The following is a 24,308-nucleotide window of genomic DNA, read 5'->3' as shown; positions in this document are numbered from 1 at the left end:
AGGGCTTTTTTCTTTTTCTTTTTTCTTTTTTTTAAACCTTCTAGGTAATTGAAATAGCAGATGGTGGGGCTGAGAGTGAGTGGTTTAGTGTGGTTGCCTAGCATATGAGAAGCCCTGGGTTTGATCCTCACTGCTGGAAGAAAAAAAAAAAAAAGAAAAGCAGATAGTTTATGTGTTGTGTCATTAAAAAATTAATTTAGTTAAAATATAAATATACTTACCTTAAAAAATAAGATAGCAAGTGGAAGTTGTGAGGGTTTTATGTACTTACTTGGCAAAATTAAAAATGGATAATTCTCTGTAGGTACCCTCAGTTTTGTTTTTGTTAGATTTTTACATAGTGTGTGCGCACAGACATGGTCGTGCATGCCACAGTGTTAGTGATACGGCCATAGGACGACTTTCCAGAGTTGGTCCTCTCCTTCCACCATTTGGCCCTAGGTATGGAATGCAGGTCACTGGGTTGGTAGTAAACATCTTTATCCACTAAGGCATCTCTCTGGCTGTCCTGCCCTCAGGTTTTAAAAATCCTTGTGCCAGGAAATCTAATGCTGGCCAGCAGGTATTGCATAAACCACAGAAGTGTCCTAGGCTGGTTCTGTGCTCTGTAGGCCGTTCAAGAAAGTGTTCTGATGCATGTGATTTATCTCACAGTCCTCCCAACAGCAGGCTTGTCCCTCACTGTTTTCTAAGGCAAATGATCAAGTCTTTGTAAGGTTGACATTCTCTCCTTAGGAACCAGGTAGTATGGTTCAGTCCTTAGACAAATAATCATTGATTGACTCTAGCAATAATCAATGGATTTAGCATGTACTAGGTCCTACAAACGTGAGTAATTTATTGTCCCTCTCTTCAAGAAAATCCTAAATTAGGGGAAGAAAATCTAGTTGTAAAGGATGGGATGGTGTTCCCTATTCTGCAGGCCAGGGGGAGAGTGCCTATTTCTACCTCAGACAGCTTCACACTGGACCAAGGTTTTGCCCAAGAGAAGTTGAGGAAAGGCACTTTTGGCAGTTATCTGTCTGAACTGCTGACATCAGGAGGAACAGTCCCCACCAGTGCGGCATAGGAGCACATGCAGGAGATGCAGGTTGGAAGGTACAGCTGCCTGGATAGAACACATGCTTTTCGGATCTGTAGGCCAGACACAGGCCGGAGCAAGGAAGCTCTTTGTTCTAAGCTTGCCCTTCCTTGGCAGCTTTTGTATTCACCTCAGGAATTTAATACGGGAGATTGTCTGCCCTTGGATTCCAAGGGTTAACTGCCAGAACACAGTACAACACACAGCAAATCTGACATAGACATCTCTGCCGACCGTAAGCTCACCCCGAGCCCAACATGAGCCTCAGCTGCCACAGAGCAGATGCCATGGCAGTGACATCTGTGGAGCCCCAGAGAGCCTGCCAGCATCTGGAGCATCTGGATCCTGCCTGCCACACTGTAAGAAGCTGTGGATAACACCTAGGAGTGCCCATAGGAGATGGCCCTGAAGCCATCCTAAAAAGACAACAGCATAGCTACCTCATTGGAAGACAGTCTTCCTAAGGTTTTTTCCCTTAGCACACAGTACTCTGAGATTATTTTGATAAAATTGGAAATGTTTTGATAGAAACAAGGTAACTACCTCCACCGGAGGAAATGTCATACTGCAGAGCCCTTTCTGTAAGGGACAGTTGATCCTCTGAACCTCATTTGTCATTAAAGTCTGAATTTCAGCATATGTTCCCCTCTTCCCACCACGACCCTCACTTGAATCTCCTTCCTTGTGAATTGTCTTTTTTTGTAGTATCTGACCAGACGGATACCACAGAACCCAAGGTATCAACATATCAAGTCAAGACTGGATACTGGTAAGTCAAAATCCGAAACAGAATTTTAAAAATCTAGTAGCCGTTGATAGACAGGAAAGTGCCCATCAAGCTGGGACCAACCATAGCTGGAAGTTTCTTATTGTCTTGCCTGATGTCTTTGAAAGCTGTATTTCAGATTATCAGTAAAATTTGCACTCACGTAATTTCAGTTATTATTACTTCCCCCATTAGAAATCATCTAAATCAAGAAAGGGAAATCCTAGGAATCGATAAGTTACAGGGCCGATGCTGAGTAAATGTCAGGAGGTCACACTCCATTCTGGAGCACCTGAAGTGTACTCCATCAAACTGACAGCAATAGATCAGACGTGTGCGTGTTTGTTCAGTCCAGTGTTTACAGAGTGCTGACCACATGTAAAAGTGTGGACTCATGGATAGGAGGATGGCTGTGGGCTGTGGCTTTTGCAATTAGAGCACCAAGACTCAAGTGGAGGCCGGCTGACTTGAACGAGGAACTAAAATGCCAGCCGAGATTGAGTTAGTGCTGCCTTAGCTGAAAGCTCATGCAAGAGAACCATGCTGTCTGCATCTCTCCGAGTTCTGCTGCTGCTGCTGCTGCTGCTGCTGGCCAGATCCCAGTGGGTCTGCAGTCTTGTGAGGTTGGGGTTGTTTGTCTCTGTGTTCTTCAGCCTTTGCCTCAAAATCCATAGTTTTCCTGCAGTATCTGAAGACACCTGAGGGAAGTGAAGGGGAATGTTCCCTACGTTTAAATCACCCTCCCCTTCCTCCGCTCTCCTTCGAGTCATGGTCTTCCATTCTGCGCTTCCTCACTACCATAGATGCAAATGTTTTCAGTGTTCCAGATTTGCATGTCCTATTTCTTTGAAACAGTCCCATGCTACACAGGTATTTATTATTGCACGTATCCTGTGCCACAGGCAAGTGGAAATATTATTACTGTTTCAGAGGAGAAGATGGTGACCTGGAGATGTTGTGATTTACTCAGATCTCAGTGAAGGAGATAAAAACTAGGGTTGTTGGCAGGGTGAGGAAGTCTACACTGGAGGGTGGGTGCTAAGCCTGATGCCCTGGCTCTTGGACTTCTTGTCCTGTGTTTTCTCCCCAAATATTTCTTCTGCCACAATATCCTCAACGAGTCCAGCTTCCTCTCAATGGAAGACTTGAAGTGTCATAGTTTTGTAAGGTGCTCGTCTGTTCTGTTAAAGAACACAGTAAAAAATGAATTTCAGTCAAAATCTTTTTACCCCCGTACATTTTTGTGCCACAGATACCTAAATGGCCTGGAACTGGCCATGTCGATCAGACTAGCCTTGAGTTCACAAAGAGCTACCTATCACTAAAAATGTAAAATGTTGTCTTTTAAAGGAATGAGAGTGTAGCTCAGTGATATACCCAGTGACAGAGTGCAGGTCCAGCATTTGCTAGACCTTAGATTCTATTTCCTGTACCACAATAAACAAACAAGTAAATTTAAGAGCCCAGGTTTGTTTCAGACATCTAGATTTATCTTCATATACCTTCATAACATTTTTCTCATGGAAATCAAATAGGAATTTCTGCCACCCCCTTCTATCTCTTCAATCCAACCATAACTAAAATTTGACTTAATAATGGTCTCTGAAATTAATTTTAATTTTTAATGCAATGCATAACATCTGATTTTGTAGTGCATATTAAATGCCAGAATCCTTTTATATCCCAAGAGTTTTAAACTGCTTTCTGTTAATTAAGCTTTTTATTTTGAAGTAATTGTGGATGCAGATGCCTCTGTAAGAAATGAAATGGAAATTCCACATACTCTTTACCTGGCTTCTCTCAGCCTCCACTATTGCTATGGTGATAACAGCATGGACATGTGCAGCCAAGCCTTAGAGTACTGCCGTCCCCACAAAGGTCCCCATGTTGTGCTTTAGGAGCCCTGCCTACTTCCACTCCATCCCTCTGTAATCCTTTTAGCTACTGATTTTTCCAGTCTCTCGGTTCGGTTTTTTGTTTGTTTTTAACGCTGCCCCTGTGGAGCTGTGCAGTATACAGCATTTTGCTGCCATGCTTCTGTCTCTTTTCTTTGCGTATTGCTGGGGAGTAAACACAGGCAATTAAGCATGCAAGGCTGTTGCCCTACCACTGAGCCCTGCGTGTCCAGCCTGGATGGACTTTTTCATTGGGCAGAGTTCTTTGGAGCTTCTTCCAGTGTGTTGTGTGTAACAACAGCTTGTTCCTTTGTGTTACTGGCTGGTATTCCCTGATGGCTGTACTTCATTTAATCACTCGCTAGTTGAAGGAAATTCACCCTGTTTCCAATTGGGAGATAGTTACAAAATAGAAGTAAACTTCTGTAGGCATTCATTTACTGCTTTTTATATGAGCAAGTCTTAGTTTTTCTGGAATAAATGTCTAAAGGCACAGTTGCTCAGTCACATTGTAGTTTGGTTTGATTCAATTTGCTTTTTTGTTTGTTTTGTCTCTTTTAGAGACAGAGAATCAGGTAGCTCAGACTAGCCTCAGACTCGTTTTGTAACCAAGGCTGGCCTTGAACTCGTGATCTTCCTGCCAGTTTTAAGGAATTGTCAAACTGTTCTCCAAAGTGTCTGTACCATTTACCATTCCCACCAGGAGCAGATGAACAATCATTTCCTCCAGGTCTTCGCCTGCATTTGGTGTCGACACCATTTTTTTTTTATTTTTCCTTACTGAGAAAGTCTGTAATAGTAGAGCATTACCCTTAAACTTGCCTACCAGCTAATGATGGATGTCTTTGTGTGTGTTTGTTTCTGTCTGTCTGCTTTGCTGAAATGCCTGTGCTGACCAGGTTACTTGCATTTTATCATTATTTCCAGTTTCTTATGTATTCTAGACGCTCGCCCTTTGTGAGAGGCATGGTTTGTAAGGATCCTTTTTCCATCTGTAACTTGTCTCTTCCTCCTGACAGTCTTTGAAGAAGAAAAACTTTTTATCTTGATGAGGTTCGTTTTTATCTGTTTCCTTCTCGTAATCATAATTCCATCATCCACTTTAAGAACTCTTGCCCTAAACTATATCCCAGAGATGCTTTCTATCATGATTTTTTCCTGAAAGTTTTTAGGTTTTACATTTAAGTCCACGGTAGGTTTTGAACTGCTTTTATGTAGAGGCGGCTGACTTAGATGAAGATTAGCTCTCTAATTTAGGGGTATCTGACTCTCTGGCATCTTCATCTTTGTCAGCAGTCAGGAGGATATTTATGTGGGTTTATTTCCAGGTCTCTGTTTTGTTCCCTTGATCTGTTCATGTAGCCCTTTGCCAATACCGCAGTCTTGATTAATGTAGCTGCACAGTACACTGGATACTTAGAATTGGTTAGCCTCGTTATTCCCATTCTGTTTCTCTTTACAACATTATTTTAACTATTCTCATTTCTTTGCTTTTCCATATAAACTTCAGAATAATTTTCTTCACTTTTATAAAAGGGCTGATTTTTGTTTTGGGTGGTTTTTTTGGGGGGAGCAGGGGCGGGGGCAGTGGGTGAGACGGTTTCTCTGTGTATCAGCTCTAGCTGTCCTGGAACACTTTGTAAACCACGCTGGCCTCAAACTCACAGAGATCCACCTGCCTCTGCCTCCTGAGTGCTGGGATTAAAGGCATGTATCACCACCACCCAGCAAAAAGGGCTGATTTTTAATAGGAATTATTTATCAATTTAGAGAGAACATCTTGACTACATTGAGACTATAGATCAGTTTTCTGTTTCTGTGGATTTGCATATTCTGGCCATTCATGTAGGTGGAGTTGTATAGTACATGGCCTATTGTGTCTGCCACCTTTAACATAGTGTGTGTATTCAAGGTTTATCCATGCCACAACACATGTCAGCACTGCATTCCTTTGTATTGCCAAATACCGTTCTGTTGGACAGGTCTTCTGTATTGTCTCTCTCTACTTATCAGTTGATGGACGTTTGGATTTCTCATACTTTTTGGCCATGGTGTGTCTAGGAACATCAATATATGCAAGTTTTTGTGTACATGTGTTTCTAGTTCTCTTGGATAGATATTGAGGAGTTGAATTCCTGGTCATATGATACTTTCTTTTTTTTCTGAGAGCATACCAACCAAACTCTACCTTACCGTCAGTAGTACAGGAGGTCTGTGTCCTCTCCACAACTCACCATCACTTTGTCGGTCATCTTGATTATGTCCACCATCGTGGCATGAAGGATTTTAAAAATGGTTTTAATTTGTGTGTTCCTGATGACAGATGTTGATGAACACCCTTTTTGTGTGCTTATTGGCACTTGTATATTTCCTATGGAAAAATGTCTATTCCAATCATCTGCTCATTTTAAAACTGGTTATTTTTCCACATTATAAGTTCTTTTGTTTATTCTGGATACTAGACTCTTAACAGAAATATGATTTTCAGATGTATGCTCCCATGCTGTGGGTTGTCTGGGGTTTTTGTGGGACTTAGCTGGAGGAATAAATTACATCTACCCTTCTTTCCTAGAAGCAAAAGTCTCTCAAACTAGTTTTGTAATAGCTTTTGGAAGGGCCAAAGCATGTCCTATTGCTTCAAGCTCCCAAGTACTTTATAGTCAGTGTGGAGAAAAATCCTATTCTAGCATTTGGTTGTGTGTGTGTTTCACATTTAGCCATGAATCAGCTTCAGGGAGAGACCTTTAATGTTTGCATTTCCATGTATTTTTGTGACTTAGCTCTCTAGTGTGCAAAACCTGTGGGTTATATGCTAAGATGTACAGCCTGTCAACCTCTGGGGCTATCAAGGCCCCAGGAGCCCTAAACACGTCATTGTGCCCAAAGGTTAATCATTGCTGTAGGTGAAAATGTTGAGGAGTCCTGCTTAAGAAAACACTGAGAGGGCCATAAAGCCCAAGCTGCAGGGAGACGTCTCACCTGTGGATGGTTTTAAGCTCTGCAGCCAGAGCCATGGAAATAGGCAGGATGAGTAAGCAGTTCCCATTTCTAGGCTAACTAGGTGAGCCTTTAATCTTTTCTTATAAAACAGTGGTCAATTTAGAATTAATCACACACACACACACACACACACACACACACACACACACACACACACACAATCAAGAATTCTGTGGCATGTCATGTCTGTGGCATGTCTTCTGGTCTCTTCCTTCCTCCTGAAAGAGGCTCTTTTGTCTCTGTGCTCCTGACTCCACTTCTCACAGAAGCCTGAGCCCTGCTGTACAGCTGGGGCTGACCTCAGAATTATGGGGAACTTGCAGCATTTCCTTTGTTTCATAGGTGCCTAGGTGTTTCTTTCCAGTCCCCACCACTGGGGACTGTGCCAAAGGGGCCTGACTTCTGAGGCCCCCTTGCATTTTGCTCAGTCCCAGCGGCAGGCAGGACTGTGTGTTCCAGGCACCTCTCTGGGTCTCGGTTCTGTGGCTCCACAGGCTTCATTAAGGACACTCTAAACCGGGCTCTTCCTGTGTGGGTCTCATCTTTCATGGGCGCTGCATTGTTCTCTCGCTTCGGTTTTCAATTCAGTTGTCTGAGGCTTTCCAAATCCTGTACCCTCCTCCACTTGGTCTTTTCTAGCATGATTTTTATTTTTATGGATGTCACCTTCCTTTTGTTACATCTACACAACTAATCATTTCCTTTTCTTCCTTCGTCTCTCCTTTTCCTGATTATTCGATAATAGTTTTGATCTTAAGCACTCAAGCTCATTACAGACTACATGCGCTTCGTTTTCATTTGGTATTTGATTTGTCTCTTACGTCAAAGGAAGGAATGTATGTGAAAAGCTTTTACAAACCAGAAAGCTGTAGACCTACATATAACTGATCTGGTTAACAAAGGACCACTGTGCCGCCTCTTTTCACGCTTCCTGCTCCTTCGGAGCCAAAAGAACTTCTCCGTAGAGGAGGGAAATATTGAAGAAAAAATAAAGCCGTGGAGCTGTCTCTTAGCAACTGAATTCCTGCCTTATAAATCTTACCCTCTCTAGATTACTGCTGCTCAGAATCATTTGCTTTTGTTACATGCTCAGTACAAATAACGTTATTAAATTATAGGAACACAATGGGGAAAAAATCAAAGCAGTGAGTCACTCCGTGAATCGATTGTACTCTGTCTTAGCACAGGGCTGCTGATAGAGTTGAGTTGTTTCTTTCTCTTGATTCAAATAGTGGAACTCTTATTAGATACCTTTCATTGCAACTTCAGTGGTAAACAAGGTAGAAGCTAAGCATCACCTTAGGCGTTTCTAGGTTGTCCGAGTCGATGGCTCATATGTGTACTCTGTAACATAATTACGTATCAATTAAGTTGTATATCATTTAAAGGAAATTAGAAGATCGGATATATGAAACACAAGCCAAATCAGGATGTGATTAGTTACATTATAAAATAACTTTTCTCTAAGGACTTCTCAAACGGCAGAGTTTTGGAGTGTATTTCATCCAGCTAGTGTATTTCTGGTGTCTCCTACACTAGAACACAGGAATAAAGATTGTGTGTGTGGATGTGCACAGATAAATAGCCCTGGGCTTTCTGTAGACGAAGGTAGATAAGGCAGTCTAGTCGGTGATATATGCCTTGTGAGAGGCGAGCTGCTCGCTGCGGAGGGAGGGAGGGAGGGAGGGAGGGAAGGGCCAGGCTTCCTGCTGGGGAAGCCAGAGCAGGGACTGTGGAAATGAAGGTCAGCAGAGCTCAGGGTGAGCCATGAAGACCCGCTGGAAGTCAGCAAGCTGCTGGCAGTCCCCTGCTAGAGCTGGGAACTCAAATTCAGTACTGGGCAGTGGACAGCCACTCAGCTTTTACTTTGCTTTGTTTGGCTTTTTAATTAGTCTTATTTAGGAAAATTTGGCAATAATACTGGATTTCAAAAAGTCTTAAAAGATTAGTTCTCTAATAGCTTTTCAGGCTCCTTTGGTATAAAAGACATGTTTGTAAATAAATGGCCTATGAAGTTCCTCCATTTCCAGTCATTTTGTTGCAATTAGATGAAGTAAGACAAAGCACTCATTTGCCACACCACTATAAAATGCCTGATAAAATGCCACTTCTCATACTTACTCAAATCATTTACACGGGGCCAGGGCAGCCCCCTTACAGTCTCCCTCCTCCAGCTGAAGCAGTATAGAAACCCTCCACTTTCTTTCCCCTCATCCCTGGAGAAGAGTGGATTTCTATAAAGAAAAGCCTTTTGTTACTAGCCCTCTTAGATCTGTTCATAATTTTGCCAGGTATCTGTAGAAACGCAGAGGTTTTTGTTTTTCTGCCTTTTCCTTTAGTGAGTAGGAAAAGCAAATGACGGTGGTGAATCCCTTGCCTCTGAGCACACCGGTGGACGTCTGCTGATGGAAGACGATGGAGTGCTGTGCAAACCTACAGGAAATGGTGATAGTGAAGAAATTAATTTTCCGGACCGGCGTATAGCATAGTGGTAGAGCACTTACTTAGTATTCAATCCCCCGCACTGCAGAAATCTTAACAAAGGCGTGCATACATATATAAATTTTAGGTACTTTGTCAGTAGGAACAGTATTAGTTGTGACTACAGTATTTTAATAAGAGATTAAATAAATGGAGCTGCCTGTTGTTTTCCATTCCTCAGGGAACGTGTAGCATCAAAATGATCCTGTGATTGAAGAAGGAACATTCCCTACAGGTTACAATGTTTTTAAACCACAGGACTGCGATCGCTTAGGGTAGACTCCTTGCCTGCCATGCAGGAAGCCTGGGGTTCACTCTCCACTACCAGTTACAATAACACACCAGTAGAAAAGCCCGGGTGGTTCTATGAACCATACTAGAAACCGGGAGGTTGGGAATGCTAATCCTCGAATAATTGGTAAGTTGCTGCATTGCTGGGCAAATTGATGAGGTTTTTTTTTTTTTCCTCCCATTTTTCTAACTAGATTGCCTGAAGCTCCCCTAAACCTAAAGAAACTGCCACTTCAACCACACACAGCGTAGGAGACACAGGAAGGGACCTGTCACTAGGACTCTTGTGGCGAGTGTTTTAAGGAAAAGACTCTAAGATGCTGTACAGCAAACGAATTAGCATTTTCTTCCAAAGCTCGGTGTGTTGACCGGCAAGTCCACACTTGAGTTCAGAGCTGCAGCAGCGAAGGGGGGATTCAGAAGGACTGATGGTTTCTGCTGTGGAATTCCTGGGGCGAGTCTCGGGTCAAAGGGCTTAGTGTAGACATTTAAGGAGTATTTGCTCTTTCTTTCTCTCCCTCTGTATATCCTCCCCACAAAAGGAGAAAAAAAGCTTTGACTCAAGAAAGAAAAACTCAAAGCTCCTAAAACAGATTGTATTTGGTTCTTGTCTGGTTCCTGGTGGCTTGGGAGGGTCTCTCTTGAGCCGGCTTCAGGCCTCCTTAGCAGTCCCGATTTCTCTCTGGGATTCTGGAATAATACCATCTGAGTTTTGGGACACACTGCACCCTTCCTATCCTGATAGAGAGTGTGTGTCCTAAGATAAAAACAGGCAAAAGTAACAATAATAATTAAAAATAAACCTAAAGCAGTGCATGTTTATTCTGTGATGAATTCATGGTAAAGTTTTAATAACAAATTAAGTCTGGTACTATTTTGAAAATACATTTAGGGGTTTAAAACGGGATTTATTTTCCTCTCAGTCTCTGACCCAAACATGAAGAAAAGTTCAGAATAGTGCTTTGAAACAGCAGCTCATGCCATTTGTCAAAAGCATTACTTTGATCTGAAGTTAGGCTGGATCTCATGGTTTAAAGAGGAGCAAAACTATAGAAATGAGAAATTATTTTGAATGTTTTTCATTTGCCATGTTTAGGTGCAAGATTGAACTTGCCATGTTGAATTAAATCAAACTTCAGCACACTCAGTTTAAAAAATAATAATAATCATAGCCCTGGCTTGAAAGCTGGAATTGAATTCATTTGAAAACCAGAATGATCATGGACCAGTTTTAAAACATGAAAATGCTCCAGAGCACCTTGGCTAGAGCTGAGTATTGTAGAACCAGACCATAAAACATGAGGGCTGGGCGTGCTCCACAGCAGTGGGAACCTCGGCACACCAAGGCCGCAGTGAATACTGGTGCCCAGATTGTGTGGTCTGGTTCAGGCTGCAGCATCAGCATGAATAGTGGAATACGTGGTGGGGGGAAGGGGAAGCCGCAGAGACAGAGTGGAGTGGAAAGAGTTGCCTGGGTGGCCACAGAGCAGATTTTAGACATTCGAAGATGATAGCTTCTTTCTTCATCTTCCTCTGGATATCTAACCAAAAGAGGCCATGGGGGCTATAAGGAGGAAGAAGTCTCCGACTCTAGAAGGGTAACACAAGGGAATGCAGGCTCTAAATTATCATCTGTATTGCCTGAGACTGCAATGGCTGGGGCAGTGCACCTGGGCTTAAACTCAGTGGCCCAGAGCATTCCTTGGTTCCGTTTCTTTAGCTGATGCCGCATAAGCCACAAGGCTGTTTACCATGTGTAGTTCATTTGCCTGTTGTCCCAAGTTCTCTAGTCACAGGACAGAGGAGCTGAGGGGGTCTTACTCTCAGCCCAGTTTCACAGCGGTGCTCATTTCCAACAGTAAAGCATGTCTAAGATTTGTCTTCTCTTTCTAGGGAACAGTATGACCAAATACATCGAGAAGCTAGAAGAGATTAAAAAAAGTGAGTACCGCTACTGATGGCTTGAGAGAAAGGATGGAGCTCTGTAGGCAGTCGGCTGTCACCTGGCTGCCACTCTCCGGCTGCCCTGTGTGGAGGGCTGTGGGGGTCAGCTGAACCTGCAGGTGCTTGCAGACACTAGGCACCCTGTGTCCACTCAGCGTACACCCTGTAGGGGATGGTAGTGTTAGAATGTGGGAACAGTCACAGCCCAAGCTTCTGGTTTCGGGCCCTGCAGTCTTTGTGGTCTTTTGTCCTAGGGCCCTGTCTTCTTATTTGATGCATCCCTGAGATAGGGTAATAATAGCTCACTTCATAGTGTTCTTGTAAGAAGTCATCGGCAAATGCTGGTGAAGGACTAAGAGGTCTGAGGAAGCAGACTTGTCCTTAGTCTTCTACATTAGCCATTCATTGCAGTCTGTTTTCTTTTAATTAAAAACCATATTTCACATAGATCCCTTTTAGAAGCTAATCTTCTGCAGAGATACCTGACTGGTCACTGAATGCATTGCTCTCACAGAGAATCGTCATTTTTTTTAAATCTGTATCCCAAACCAGTCAATATGAAATGTCCATGTTGAGGCCAGAATTAAAGAAGATGTTTTCTAAGCTAGATTCTCTTTGTGGAAAGTAGGAGAAGCCAGAGTCAGGATATTTGGCTAATAGGAAGAGACGCACACACCCCAGCTCAGGATTCGGCTCTGCTAACATGCATTTTCTTGGGAGAGAAGTTACAATTCTGAAATACATCAAAACTTTTTTTTTTTTTTGACAACAGGCCTTTTAATTAAAAAAGATGATATCCCATCTGAATTGCACAGTGTAGGGAAACCCACAGTAGGTGTGGCCTTGGGGCAGCTTTCTACTCTCTATTTGCTACACTCAACTAGAAGACCTCCTTCTATAGACATTTAGAGAATGTATTTAATAGTAAATAATAAATACAACGTCACAGGATTGTTCCTTTTCATTTCACATGATGTCAGTTATATGTCTTTATATAAGATGGATTAAATTTCTGAACTATGAAGGAAAATCTTGTGTACTCACCGATACCGCACTGCTGGAGTCCTCAGTTCAGCACCCTGCCGGGCTGCTTCTGGTTGGGTTTGTGGCCCCTTTCACCTCCCTCCCATTTGAAGCTAGATGTCTACTCACATGCCCTTACCAGGAATTTGTTCCATACCAGGATCTCTTCCGCCCAGATCATCTAAACCTTGCTTGAAAACATTTCTTAAGAGTACAATGTGGTTTCCAGAGTCCCTAAACTTCAATGGAGACTGTCTCCTGCAAAGACCTGTTCTTGTTATTGAATCCCTGAAGATATCCCTCTTCCTTCCTTAGAAGTCACGGCTTCCTCTCACCTCCATCAGGTGCTTTGTGCTCATCCCCACAGAAACACTTTAGAATCTGGTTTGGCACCCACATTTTAGAAGCTGTTTCCTCCCCCACCCCCATCCCCACCCCATTTTCTGTTGCAAGTGTTCTCCTGGGTCTAAAGGGAGGAGAAGCTGCCTGGTTTCTTGACATTCTAGACCCAGCTCTCTGCTGGCCTGACCTCAGATGCCACGTCTGTCTGTGAAAACACAGACCTTGTTCTGTTCCTTTCTTTGATTTGTCTTCCTCTGTGAGTTCAACTTCCTTTTCTTTGCTAATAACACATTTTAACAGAGCCCTGAAAATGCAGAAATCCTTTGTAACCTGAACATTCTTTGCCCTGTACCTGGGAAAACGATGCTCCCTGCTATTGACCATTGACAAAGCCCACTCTTGGGACCTGGTGATTAGATGATACTAGTTGGACCCAGTGTGGAACATCCTAGATAGTCAGGTCTCTGTCCTTCCAGTAACTCGAGAGAGGCCAACTCAGACCCTGGGCTCACTGGAGAAGCAAAGCTTGATAGTGTGTCTGAGCTAGGATAATCGTTCTTCTCAGAGTCTGAGAGGAGCCGGAGTAGTAGAAGCTCCATTCTTAAAGCTGTGTTCGCTCTTGCGAGGACAGACTGACAGAGCTGTCCAAGTCATCTTTTTATACACTTTAAAACTCTGCGTAAGACTTTGACTTAATCTTTTGTCTCTGGGTAAGAATGTCAGAAAATCCTCCTGACGGCTGTCCCCCTAACCCAGAACCAGGTATGTATGCAGCCCCCAGGCTGCAGTGTGTGGTGGGTTCCGAGACTTGTACAAAAGCGAGTTAGTCTACACGCTATAGCAAAGCTTGCTACTTATGTGGTATCGTTTCTGTTTAGCTACGGGGATTTTAATGTATACATTTTATACTTACAGGTATTTCAAGCTACGTAACAATACCAAAAGAATACCAATGCGTAGATGTCAAAATTGAAGCTCCTTGAAAGCTATTGGCTTTTCTATTGTCTAATTTATTGCTATTTTGATTTACAAAACTTTTCTTTAGGTGGGCAGGTTGGTGGCAATTTGAGGGAAATACTGTAGCAGCTCGTTCGTATTTCTGAGGACTTTACTCAGCCTGTTGGGATTTGTATCCAGGCACATTTATTAACTTATTTTATCCAGTAGAAGCTGCTCTAAGAACTTTCTAGAAATAATAGTTTACTTGCCAAATTGCTCTCTTCATGACATTTTCAAACAGAGAAGTTTCAATTCCCTGCAAGAAAGAGCTGTAATATATTTAACAGATGGTTAGTTTTTAAGGTATTATTATTTCCTGACTCTAATTATTAAAATATTTGGTAAATCAAGCTTAGATTAGCCTCCAAAATAACCGTCCAGTTTGTGCTGAGTTTTTTGGGGAATTCATGGAACTGATTAGTAACACCAAGTAAATAATCTTAAACACCTTTAATCCTTTCCTTTGTTGCTAGGAGTCTTGGGTTATGAGACATTCTGTGAAGGCCATGGCAATTATCCGGCTAACCTTTAGTAATTCTAAAATAATGAGGCGGTCTTTAAGGAGTCCTGGGCACCAGTGTAAAAACCATGAACAGGAAGGAAGGATAAAGGCGGGCAGAGTTCAACAATGCAAGCTTTAAAATTAGCTTCATTGTTAGAAAATTTTCAGGAAGTGAGCTTCTGGTGAGAATCTTCAGAGCAGATATTAGAAAAGTGAGATTGTCCGGTTTTTAATGTTTGTTGGATGTGATATGAAGATGTCTTTTTCATTGTTTGAAGACAAGGTCTTGCTGTTAGTTCAGGCTGGTCTTGAACTCAGGATCCTCCTGCCTCTGTCTCCCAGTTGCTAGGACTGCAGAATGTTCTCCTAGGCCAGGCTGATACAAAGAGCTATTGATGGGCGGTGGTGGCGCATGCCTTTAATCCCAGCGCTTGGGAGGCAGAGGCAGGCGGATCTCTGTGAGTTCGAGGCCAGCCTGGTCTATAGAGTGAGTTCTGAAACAGCCAGGACTGACTACACAGAGAAACCCTGTCTTGAAAAACCAAAACCAAAACCACCACAACAAACCAAAGACAACAAAGAGATATTGCTATAACTGTAGAATCGCCCCCGTTTGAGTTATATTTCAGAACTATAAAGATGATGCTGAGTGAACACACATTATTTCGGTTGGTTTTTCGTGGATTTTATTTTCATTCTGGTCAAAACACAAAGCATAATTTACCATCGAGCCATCTTCAGGCGGGCACTTACTGCAGTTGTGTTGTGCTCTGCTGTACAGCAGACCTCCAGAATTTCCATCGTGTAAAACTGACGAGGCTGATTTTTTTTTTTAAAGAAACACCCGTTAAGTCATGAGGCCCAGTCATGACCTTACACCAGCGCACACACACACACACACACACACACACACACACACACACACACACACACACACGTGATGTCTCATGTCTCTGGCATAGTTTACAAGCACAGGGGAAAAGTGATTGCTCTCTTTGAAGTCAGAGTCAGAATATCAGGGCAGAGATGCCTTACCAGCTGTTTGGCCTGAGGCACCTCAACTTCTCAAGAGTCTCTGTCATCATCTGTAAAATGTAGACGTTATCCCTTGCTTTGTTCTGAAAGGGATTTGAGGCAGCTCACACGAATGCATGCCACACAGTATGGCTGTAGTAGAGACAGCTTAGTGAAAGGAAAGCTCTTGAGGTGGCCAAGCACGTGTGTGTGCGCGCGCGCGCGCGCGCCTGTGCGCGAATAAACACCACCTTGCCTTGAGCACACGGTGAAGACCAGATGATGAGTTAAAGCACACTCATAACTTGAAAGTCACACCATATAACTTGACAACTAAAAAGAATAGCCCAGGGGGCTGGAGGGATGGCTCAGGGGTTAGGAACACTGGCTGCTCTTTCAGAGGACCTGGGTTCAATTCCAGCACCCACATGGCAACATGGCAGCTCACAACTGTCTGTAGCTTCAGTTCCAGGGAATCCGACATCTTCACACCAATGCATATAAAACAAAGTTAAATAAGTTATAAGAGAGAGAGAGAGAGAGAGAGAGAGAGAGAGAGAGAGAGAGAGACCAAAATGAACCCACATAAACGCATGTTGTATTCTGCTTTTTTCAGATTATAGATACAAAAAAGATGAACTTTTCAAGAGACTAAAAGTTACCACTTTTGCCCAGCTGGTAAGTTCAGTGATCTTTTGATTGGAATAAAGGTGAATTGGTGCTGTTCTACATGAGCATTCTAGGTATCTCTCAGGTCTTTTGGGAAGGAGTGGCTTCAGGCCCTTCCCATTTCACCACAGGGGGTGAATTGGTGTCTACGGGGTGATGTTCACATAAGGATGACATGAAATGTTTCTCTTTAGTAAGGGTTCCATACAATAAACATATCTGCATTCTGGTTTTAATGATTAGATTGGTGGTTTAGGTTGTATTTTCCTTTGCACACTTGTATTTAGAATCTAAGATTGTCGATTCTAGATGGTTTGGTTTTTTTGAAACAAGTGGCTGCCTTGTTCTGTCGCTGAGCTTTCTGAACTGCTTGCTCTGAGTCCTTTCCTTACTCCAGTCCAGGCATTGTCTTCCCTCACTGAAAAATAATGGACAAGGTGTCTCTGTGACCCCCACACAAGAGGTTCATTGATGTGACTCAGGCTGGATTTGAGGCTCGATGGACAGTGCTTTTAAAATGAACACTGTGGCCGGGCGGTGGTGGCGCACGCCTTTAATCCCAGCACTCGGGAGGCAGAGCCAGGCGGATCTCTGTGAGTTCGAGGCCAGCCTGTACTACCAAGTGAGTTCCAGGAAAGGCGCAAAGCTACACAGAGAAACCCTGTCTCGAAAAACAAAACAAAAAAAAAAAAAAAAAAAAAATGAACACTGTGTTAAGACAGACAATCTGTAATCAGCATATTCATAATTCCCTTTATTTCCCAATTGTGTGGAGAATTGTCCATACCATTCTAGGTTATTGTAGGTCAGTATCACATTTTGAAGTGATACTGTGCCCTGCTGAATCAGTTTCTGTACAGATGTGGATTTAAACTCTTTTTCATGTTTCCCGGCTGAACTGATCCTTTTGGGCTTCTGTGTTGATACTATGACATTCATTTACTTGTTTGTTTCCTGTGCTGTTTTTGTGTAAAGTTTTAAGTGAGTTTTTGTTTTTTCTGGAACATTCATCTGATGGTTAAGATGCCTGAAATTCAGTAAGATTTGCCAGTTACAACACTACAGCGTCTTAAAACAAGATGGCTTTGGTGTTTGGAGTTTCCCAGTCTTCTGTAAACGACAAAAGTGCCTGTGTTTAAAATAAAAACTCATACACATCTACACATTTCATTCTTTTCTCTCAGGTCATTCAAGTTGCTTCCCTGTCAGATCAAACACTGGAAGTGACAGCTGAGGAGATTCAGAGGCTGGAAGGTAATGAGAATTGAGGATGTGGGGAACTAGCAGATTGACAAGGGTGAAAAAACTCACTCATTGGTGTGTTCACAGGGACTTGGGTCAGTGATACACACGTCTGTTTGCAATTAGTTCCTCTTGGAGAAATGCTATCTGGTGCCCTAATTATTCTCATTTCTTTAAAAAATAATATTTTCTGACACACAATTTCAGTGTTTTAGATGTTTGAATATACTGCTTCCTTTTTTCCCAGAAAACACTTCTAATGTCTTCTGCAACACACAGGTTACAGAAGTCGGTGGGAAGAGAAACTAGAGAGCCGAGAAAACATCTCTGCCCCCATGGGATCCGTAGCTGTGTGTGCACACACATAACTGTGTATGTGTCAGGGGAGAATGATACAGTGCTGAAGTTACTGTGTGTCAGGATTCATGGATGGAAGGCCACAGTCTTTAAGTGTGGAATTTTACTGTTTACTGTTCTCAAAAACAGGCAGGAAAATGTCCTAAGACGAGGAACCCGAACATCAGGAGTTAAGCCCCGGTGGCATATCTAGTGAAGAGTGGACCTGGGACTTCACTCAAAATGTCTCCATTGTTATCACCAAGGCACTCTGCAGAGTTCCTTTAAGATATGTGAGATACCGTGGGAGGGAGTTCTCAGGAAGGAAGGATGTTTTCCAGTTAGCCTGGACTAGGCTTCCTGAAGGTGTCTGAACCAGGCCTCAAAGGGGGGTAGAAGTTATGGGGGATGAGAAGCCTAAGCAAGGCCTGGACATGAAAGGACAGCATGTATGCCGGGAATCTGGTAATCCAGGCTGGCTTTGGTCTTCAGGGACGGAGAGACACTGGGTGGGAGATAAGGCAGAAAGATAAGCAGGCTCCAGATTTCCTTGCTTAAATACCAACTGGAAAATAAACCCGTCTAGTTGTACAGTCATGAAAGGAGCGCACAGACTTCGGGTCTCGATTTTATCCTGAAGCAGCCTGCAATCAATGCGTGCCTGTTTACTAAAGAAGAATGTGTTTGTTAAGGTTGATGTCGGTCAGGAATTTAACTTCTGATTTCAAGACAGGGTTCTCAGGAAGTCTGAACACACTGGTTTTGTGCAACTCAACTGTCATTTTACTGGGCTGGTTTTTGTTAGGGAGGATAAAGAGAATCTGAAAACGACAGGAATTTATCTTTGACAGATGCCTCTCGCCCCGCAGAAAAATAAGGGTTCATTGTAACAGAGATAATTGAGTCTCCTCATACAAGCGCTCCCAATTTTAACCGGGTTATATAAGCACCTAGATTTGGCCTTTAATTCTTGTTGAGATTGCTGCACCAGAACATACAGGCACATGCAATTTTCTCTTCTGAGATAAATTTGCACAGCAAAATAGGCTCTTGTAAAGCAGGACGCCATAATGTGAGAGTAATATTAGTGTTTTTCTGGTGCTCTACATGGATAATAACTCAGTCAGAGTGCCTGGACAATAAGCTGTATCTGTGGGTGTGTTGGTTACCTTTGAAGAATGCAAAACCCTCCTTTTACAAGGTTAATGCTTTTTCCTAACTTAAAATAGGTTTCAAGATGGCAAAAATATATAAAGAAGAAAATGATAATAAACAATAGTGAGTGTTGATATTTGGGTCCATTTTCCTGCATCTCCCCGTTACGGTGCATGCTCTCTGTGTACAGCTTTGCTTTGTACAGCTTCAAATTAACATGTTTTTCATGAGTATTTTCCAATTCATTAGCCAGACTTCAAAAACATGACTGTAAAAGTTGTGTTCTTTGAGACATACCTTAATTTAATGATTCTACTGTTGGGCATAGCAATTTTTTTCCTGATTTGTCACTTTGATGAAATAATGCCACACTGTGTTATGTGTAAACAGGCATGTGAGTCTCATTGTTCATTGAAAATGAATCGCTGCAGATGGTCGAAGGTGAAACCACTCCCACACCATCCCCAGTGTGGTTGTGACCTGCATGCATTCCTGTCAGAAGTAAATGGGAACACCTTGCCACTAAAACAAAATAATTAACCCTTAGAAACTACTTGCTTATACAGTGGATAAAAATTTATATCTAATCGTTTTATTTTTTAATTCCTTTGATAATGAAATTGAGCTATGTGTATATGTATGTGCATGTGCCCACATACATTCATTTACTGGGCCTCTCTCCTTTAAAATATTTTTATGTGTTGTTTCCTATTTTATTTTTCTAAAACAATGCCCATCTTTTTTTTTCTTACTGATTTGTGAACACTTTGGATAATTAGTATCTTTATACAACAAGAACCAATATAATACTGAAAATGATGAGGAAAATCTTTGATTATTTGTAACAATCTCCACTGAGTCCAGAATTAAGGATTAAAACTCGGTTCAGGCCGGGCGGTGGTGGCGCACGCCTTTAATCCCAGCACTCGGGAGGCAGAGGCAGGTGGATCTCTGTGAGTTCGAGGCCAGCCTGGTCTCCAAAAGCGAGTTCCAGGAAAGGCGCAAAGCTACACAGAGAAACCCTGTCTTGAAAAAACCAAAAAAAAAAAAAAAAAAAAAAAAAAACTCGGTTCAGAAAGGACTGACATGTTTTACTGGGAGGCAGTCAAAATCAGGAACGTACCACAAGTGGTGCTTCTTCACTGGAGTCTTCACTGAGACCCAGCATAAAACTTTGCATGAGACTAGGGCCTAGAAGTGGTGTGGTGCTTACAGGGGGTGTGGTTGTATTTCTAAGGGAATGTTTCATTGCTGTAGTTATTGTAAATGAGATCTTTTCATATTTTCTATTCAGTGTAGAAGAAAGATGTTCTATGTGCTTATTAACATTGATATCATAACCTTAGGTTTGTCCATGTTCTCCTAGCGTTTGCTTCAAGTTTTTGGCATATTAAATTAAATTTTAGTCTTTTTTTTTTTTTTTTTTTTTTTTTGGTTTTTTTGAGACAGGGTTTCTCTGTGTAGCTTTGCGCCTTTTCCTGGATCTCGCTCTGTAGATCAGGCTGGCCTCGAACTCACAGAGATCCGCCTGCCTCTGCCTCCCGAGTGCTGGGATTAAAGGCGTGCGCCACCACCGCCCGGCAATTTTAGTCTTTTTTATAGTTAAGCCTCTATTTCTTCTTTCACTGTATTTGTTAGAACAGAAAATCCACAAATGTTGTAGCCTTGTCCCCCTCTATGTTCTTCAAGATTATTGAAGACCTAGAGAGCTTTGGTATATGTGAACTGTATTTATTCAAATTGAGTATATTAAAAAATTATTTTTGGTTTGTTTTTCAAGACAGGGTTTCTCTGTGACACCTCAGCTGTCCTGGAACTCTCTCTGTAGTCCAGGCTGACCTCGAACTCACAGAGATCTGCCTGCCTCTGCCTCCCAAGTGCTGGGATTAAAGGCGTGCGCCACCACCGCCCGGCCAAGTATATTAAATTTCAACCTAAGAATTTAAGCAATATTTACTGCCACATATAAAAATATCAATCCTAATCCCATCACAAACAAAAATAGTGTGTGTGTGTGTGGGGGGGGGGGGGGTAATAGGACAAACCCAGGACTGTATGCATACTAAACACATGCCCTTCCACTGAGGTTTTTTTTTTTTTTTTTTTTTTTTTTGGTTTTTTTTTTTTTTTTGGTTTTTCGAGACAGGGTTTCTCTGTGTAACTTTGCGCCTTCCCTGGGACTCACTTGGTAGTCCAGGCTGGCCTCGAACTCACAGAGATCCGCCTGCCTCTGCCTCCCGAGTGCTGGGATTAAAGGCGTGCGCCACCACCGCCCGGCTGAGTTTTATCCCTAACCCATAAAAGCATATCTTTAGAGTTTAAAAAAATCATTCCATTTCCTACCCAGAGTTTTACCAAGTGGCTCTAAGTATTCTCTAAATTTCTTTCATGTCAGTTTTAATAGACGGCAGCTGATTTTGATATCTGCCTTTTGTCTTCAGTCAGTGCAGAGTGCTGTTTGGGTTGAAGTCTGGGAGGCAGATCTGGCTCAGTGGACCTGTAGTTAGTTGGGACAGGGAGGGGACTTCACTAGCCATTTCAGTCAACTGTAGACTTTTCTTTGCTACTGCAGAAAACCCGCCGACTGGTTCCTTGTCCCTCCCGCTCCCCTCTCTTCCTCCCTTTGCCCCCCCCCCCCCCCGCACCCCCTTCCCCCTTCCCCCTTCCCAGTTCTCCTGCTGGAGCACAAGCCGGGGCAGCCTGGGCAGCCGGTTGTTCTTCTGTCTGCCTTCTGACCCACACCGGTGGACTTTTGCACTCCGTCCTATCAGAGTCCCGTGGTCTGCTCCATGCTTTCCGTGGCTCTTCTGCCTGTGTGTGACGTCATATCATACACTGCTTATTTGTCACATGTCACTTTACTGAGCTATGGAAATCAGAAATGTGTCCAGTGTCGGGAGGCTCTTCATACTTCACCTCCGGGTGCCAAACACAGATTCCAGAATTCTGGGTTTTGTTCAAAATTTAGCCACTGACAAGAAATACCATCAACTGATTTTTTTTTTTAAAAGAATGCTCACTCAATTCATCTTTGAGATGATGTCTCCAAATACACAAATCTAAGGACCCAGATTTTCTTACCAAGAAAGACCCCTGCAGCAAAAATGGTTGGCTCAGCTACATGTTAGCATTCTAACCCTTGTCCTTGACATTGCCACGGTATATATATATAGGTATATAGAAAACCACCCTTTCATCACACAGAGTATTCCAAAGGCAAATACCTACATCACAGAGACAGTTCTCTCGTTTTTTCTGACCTAGGGCGTTACTTACTCTGTAGCTCTGGCTGGCCTGGGACTCACTGTCTCAAACCTATCAGTCCTCTTGCCTCAGCCTCCCAAGTGCTAAGATTACAGCTGGGAGCCACCACACCGGTTCAAGGTGAGGTTTAATGAAAAGAATTAATCATTGTTTATGAGGGACGCTCTTTAGTATGACTGCCAAATGTATTTACTGCGAGAGCATGTGCAACAGGGGGAAAATATGACTGCTAAGAAATGTGATGCTTACCGGAGTGCTAGAGTTTTCACACAGTCTTTGTACCATGAGAGCAAATAAATACAGCTTTAAAAAAAATGGCAGCGGTTTTGAATTTAGCTCGGCTGGTAGAATACTTGCCTACCAAGTGCAGGGCATTGGGCTCCGTCCTCAGCTGGGGTGGGGACGGGGACAGATAACACCCTAAGAAAGAGTTCTCACTTAGTAGACAGCGTGACTGGGTCTTGAGGCGCTCCTGGGGTTTACCTCACTGCATTTTGAGAGCTCTCTGTGTTACAACTTGTAGGATAACTTAGCAATAGTGATATGATTGGTTTTTAGCTTTGTATCAGTGGAGATACCTAATAAGTAAATTCCAGCCCTGAGACTCCATTTGGGTACTTCTTTTTAAAATTTAAAAAAATCTACATTTATTTGTGGGTGTAGGTGTGAGTGGGCGTGCACACATGTGCAACAGTGCACATGTGGAGGTCAGAGGATGACTCCTGGGAACTGGCGCTCCTCTCACTGTGTCCTTCCCAGGGATCAGACTCACATCGTCAGCTTGATGGCAAGTGCCTTTGCCTGCTGAGTCCTGAGTGTCCCTTCATTGCGAATTTTAGACAATGATTCTGCAACTTCGGAGGCTGATGCTGAAATGACTGTCAAGACCAATGGGAGAGGGAGCCCTGGGGAGCAGCCACCCAGTCCTGTCCAGTTCATCAGCAGCACGGAGACAGGCGACTCCAGTCGCTCCACTCTGCAGAGGTACTGGTGTCAGAGTCGAGCATTTCCTGTGTGTGCTGACCCATTTCAGTGACCGACATCCCGCATTTGAATCCCTGGCCCTTTACCGTCTTTCTCTTTATTTCAGTGTTGCCTGAGTCCTTCTCACCTCTTACCGAGTTAATGTGAGTGGATTAATAGGCGCATATTAATTTTACGTCTTGGTTCTGTTCTTCTCAGCCCTTCTACAGGTAGGCTAATTAGGGTCTTGCTTTTCCAGGTACTGTGTTTCTGTTCTGAGTATGAATTTTGTCCTGTCTACTGAAGCTCATGTGGTCCCGTCTAGAGTAAGAAAGACACAGTGCCACAGAATGCCCTGGCATGGGACAGGCACAGAAGAGACTCACAGCAGCCATTGGCATTTATTCCAAACCGCACATGGCTCATCCTTTTTCTTTACAATGACTTTCTTCCTTGCACTACTTCTCAACTGTTGATTGTGAGACTGGTGCTGCTTTTCAGCATGTATCCATCCCGTCTCCTCACAAAACAACTGTGCTAGAGAAATCTCCAGCAGAAAAAGTACCATCATTGGTGCCACTGGGTTATTATTTTCAGAGCTGCTTTTGTGAAAGGGCTATAGAAAAACGCATGTAAGAGGATTTAGGTACGGCTGGGGAGACGGCTCAGTTAAGAGCACTTGCTGCTCTTGCAGAGGACCTGGGTTCAGTTCCCAGCACCCATATTGCAGCTCAAAACCATCTCCTGACCTCTGAGGGCTCCTGCAAACATGAGGTGCACGCACACATACACCCAGGGATACACACACAGGCACACAGGCACACACACAAACACATACATACACCCAAGTGCATGTGCACACACGCACACACACACAGAAAGAAAGAGATTAAAAAAGAAGAGATATAGACCACCAGTGCCTCCTCGGAGGGTGTAGGTTCCCATCAGATAAGTTTTCTTCTCCTTTGCTTCATTGAAATACACACTGTGTAGCGTGGAGTCATAGTGTTTATTGGATTTAAATGCAGATAGTGAAGTCCTGTGGTGGGAGAGGAACAAGGCAACACGCCGATCCCGGGTTCGGCGGCGGCACCCTAACACGTCCTAGAGTTGTCGATAGCCTCTTCCCACTTCCCTCCGGACACTTCGTCACTTGCCACTTTGTTCATGGGACCTGGTCTTCTTAGTCCTCTGACGTTCTACACTTTCTCTATGACATTGAGATGGCAGCTCATGTTTAATGATCTTAGAAACAGAACTGTCAGTGACGAGCTCCCTTATTTTAGTCCCAGCTCTTCCCTTGTCTCATTATATGAATGAGACATAACTCTAAAAGCCTCT

The 24,308-nt window shown here is 43.0% G+C and overlaps 1 protein-coding gene across 6 annotated transcripts in view; it reads left to right on the top strand.

Moving 5' to 3' along the window:
* The window catches only part of Cep41 (centrosomal protein 41), a 42,750-nt gene that overhangs the window by 12,239 nt on the left and 6,203 nt on the right, over positions 1-24,308 (top strand). For 2 of the 6 annotated variants that reach the window (XM_052720024.1, XM_052720022.1), the window contains exons 2-6: positions 1,787-1,850; positions 11,408-11,455; positions 15,955-16,016; positions 17,192-17,261; positions 22,844-22,988. In XM_052720024.1, coding sequence (XP_052575984.1) covers positions 1,787-1,850; positions 11,408-11,455; positions 15,955-16,016; positions 17,192-17,261; positions 22,844-22,988 — 389 coding nt within the window. Of the gene's footprint in view, positions 1-1,786; positions 1,851-9,416; positions 9,642-11,407; positions 11,456-15,954; positions 16,017-17,191; positions 17,262-22,843; positions 22,989-24,308 lie in introns of those variants that run through there. The other 4 variants (XM_052720026.1, XM_052720023.1, XM_052720025.1 and 1 more) reach the window with 3 other exon arrangements.

Source organism: Peromyscus californicus, unplaced genomic scaffold (assembly GCF_007827085.1).
Source record: "Peromyscus californicus insignis strain IS unplaced genomic scaffold, ASM782708v3 Scaffold_6__1_contigs__length_162567912, whole genome shotgun sequence".
NCBI lineage: Eukaryota > Metazoa > Chordata > Mammalia > Rodentia > Cricetidae > Peromyscus > Peromyscus californicus.
This window is presented reverse-complemented; position numbering and strand designations above follow the sequence as displayed.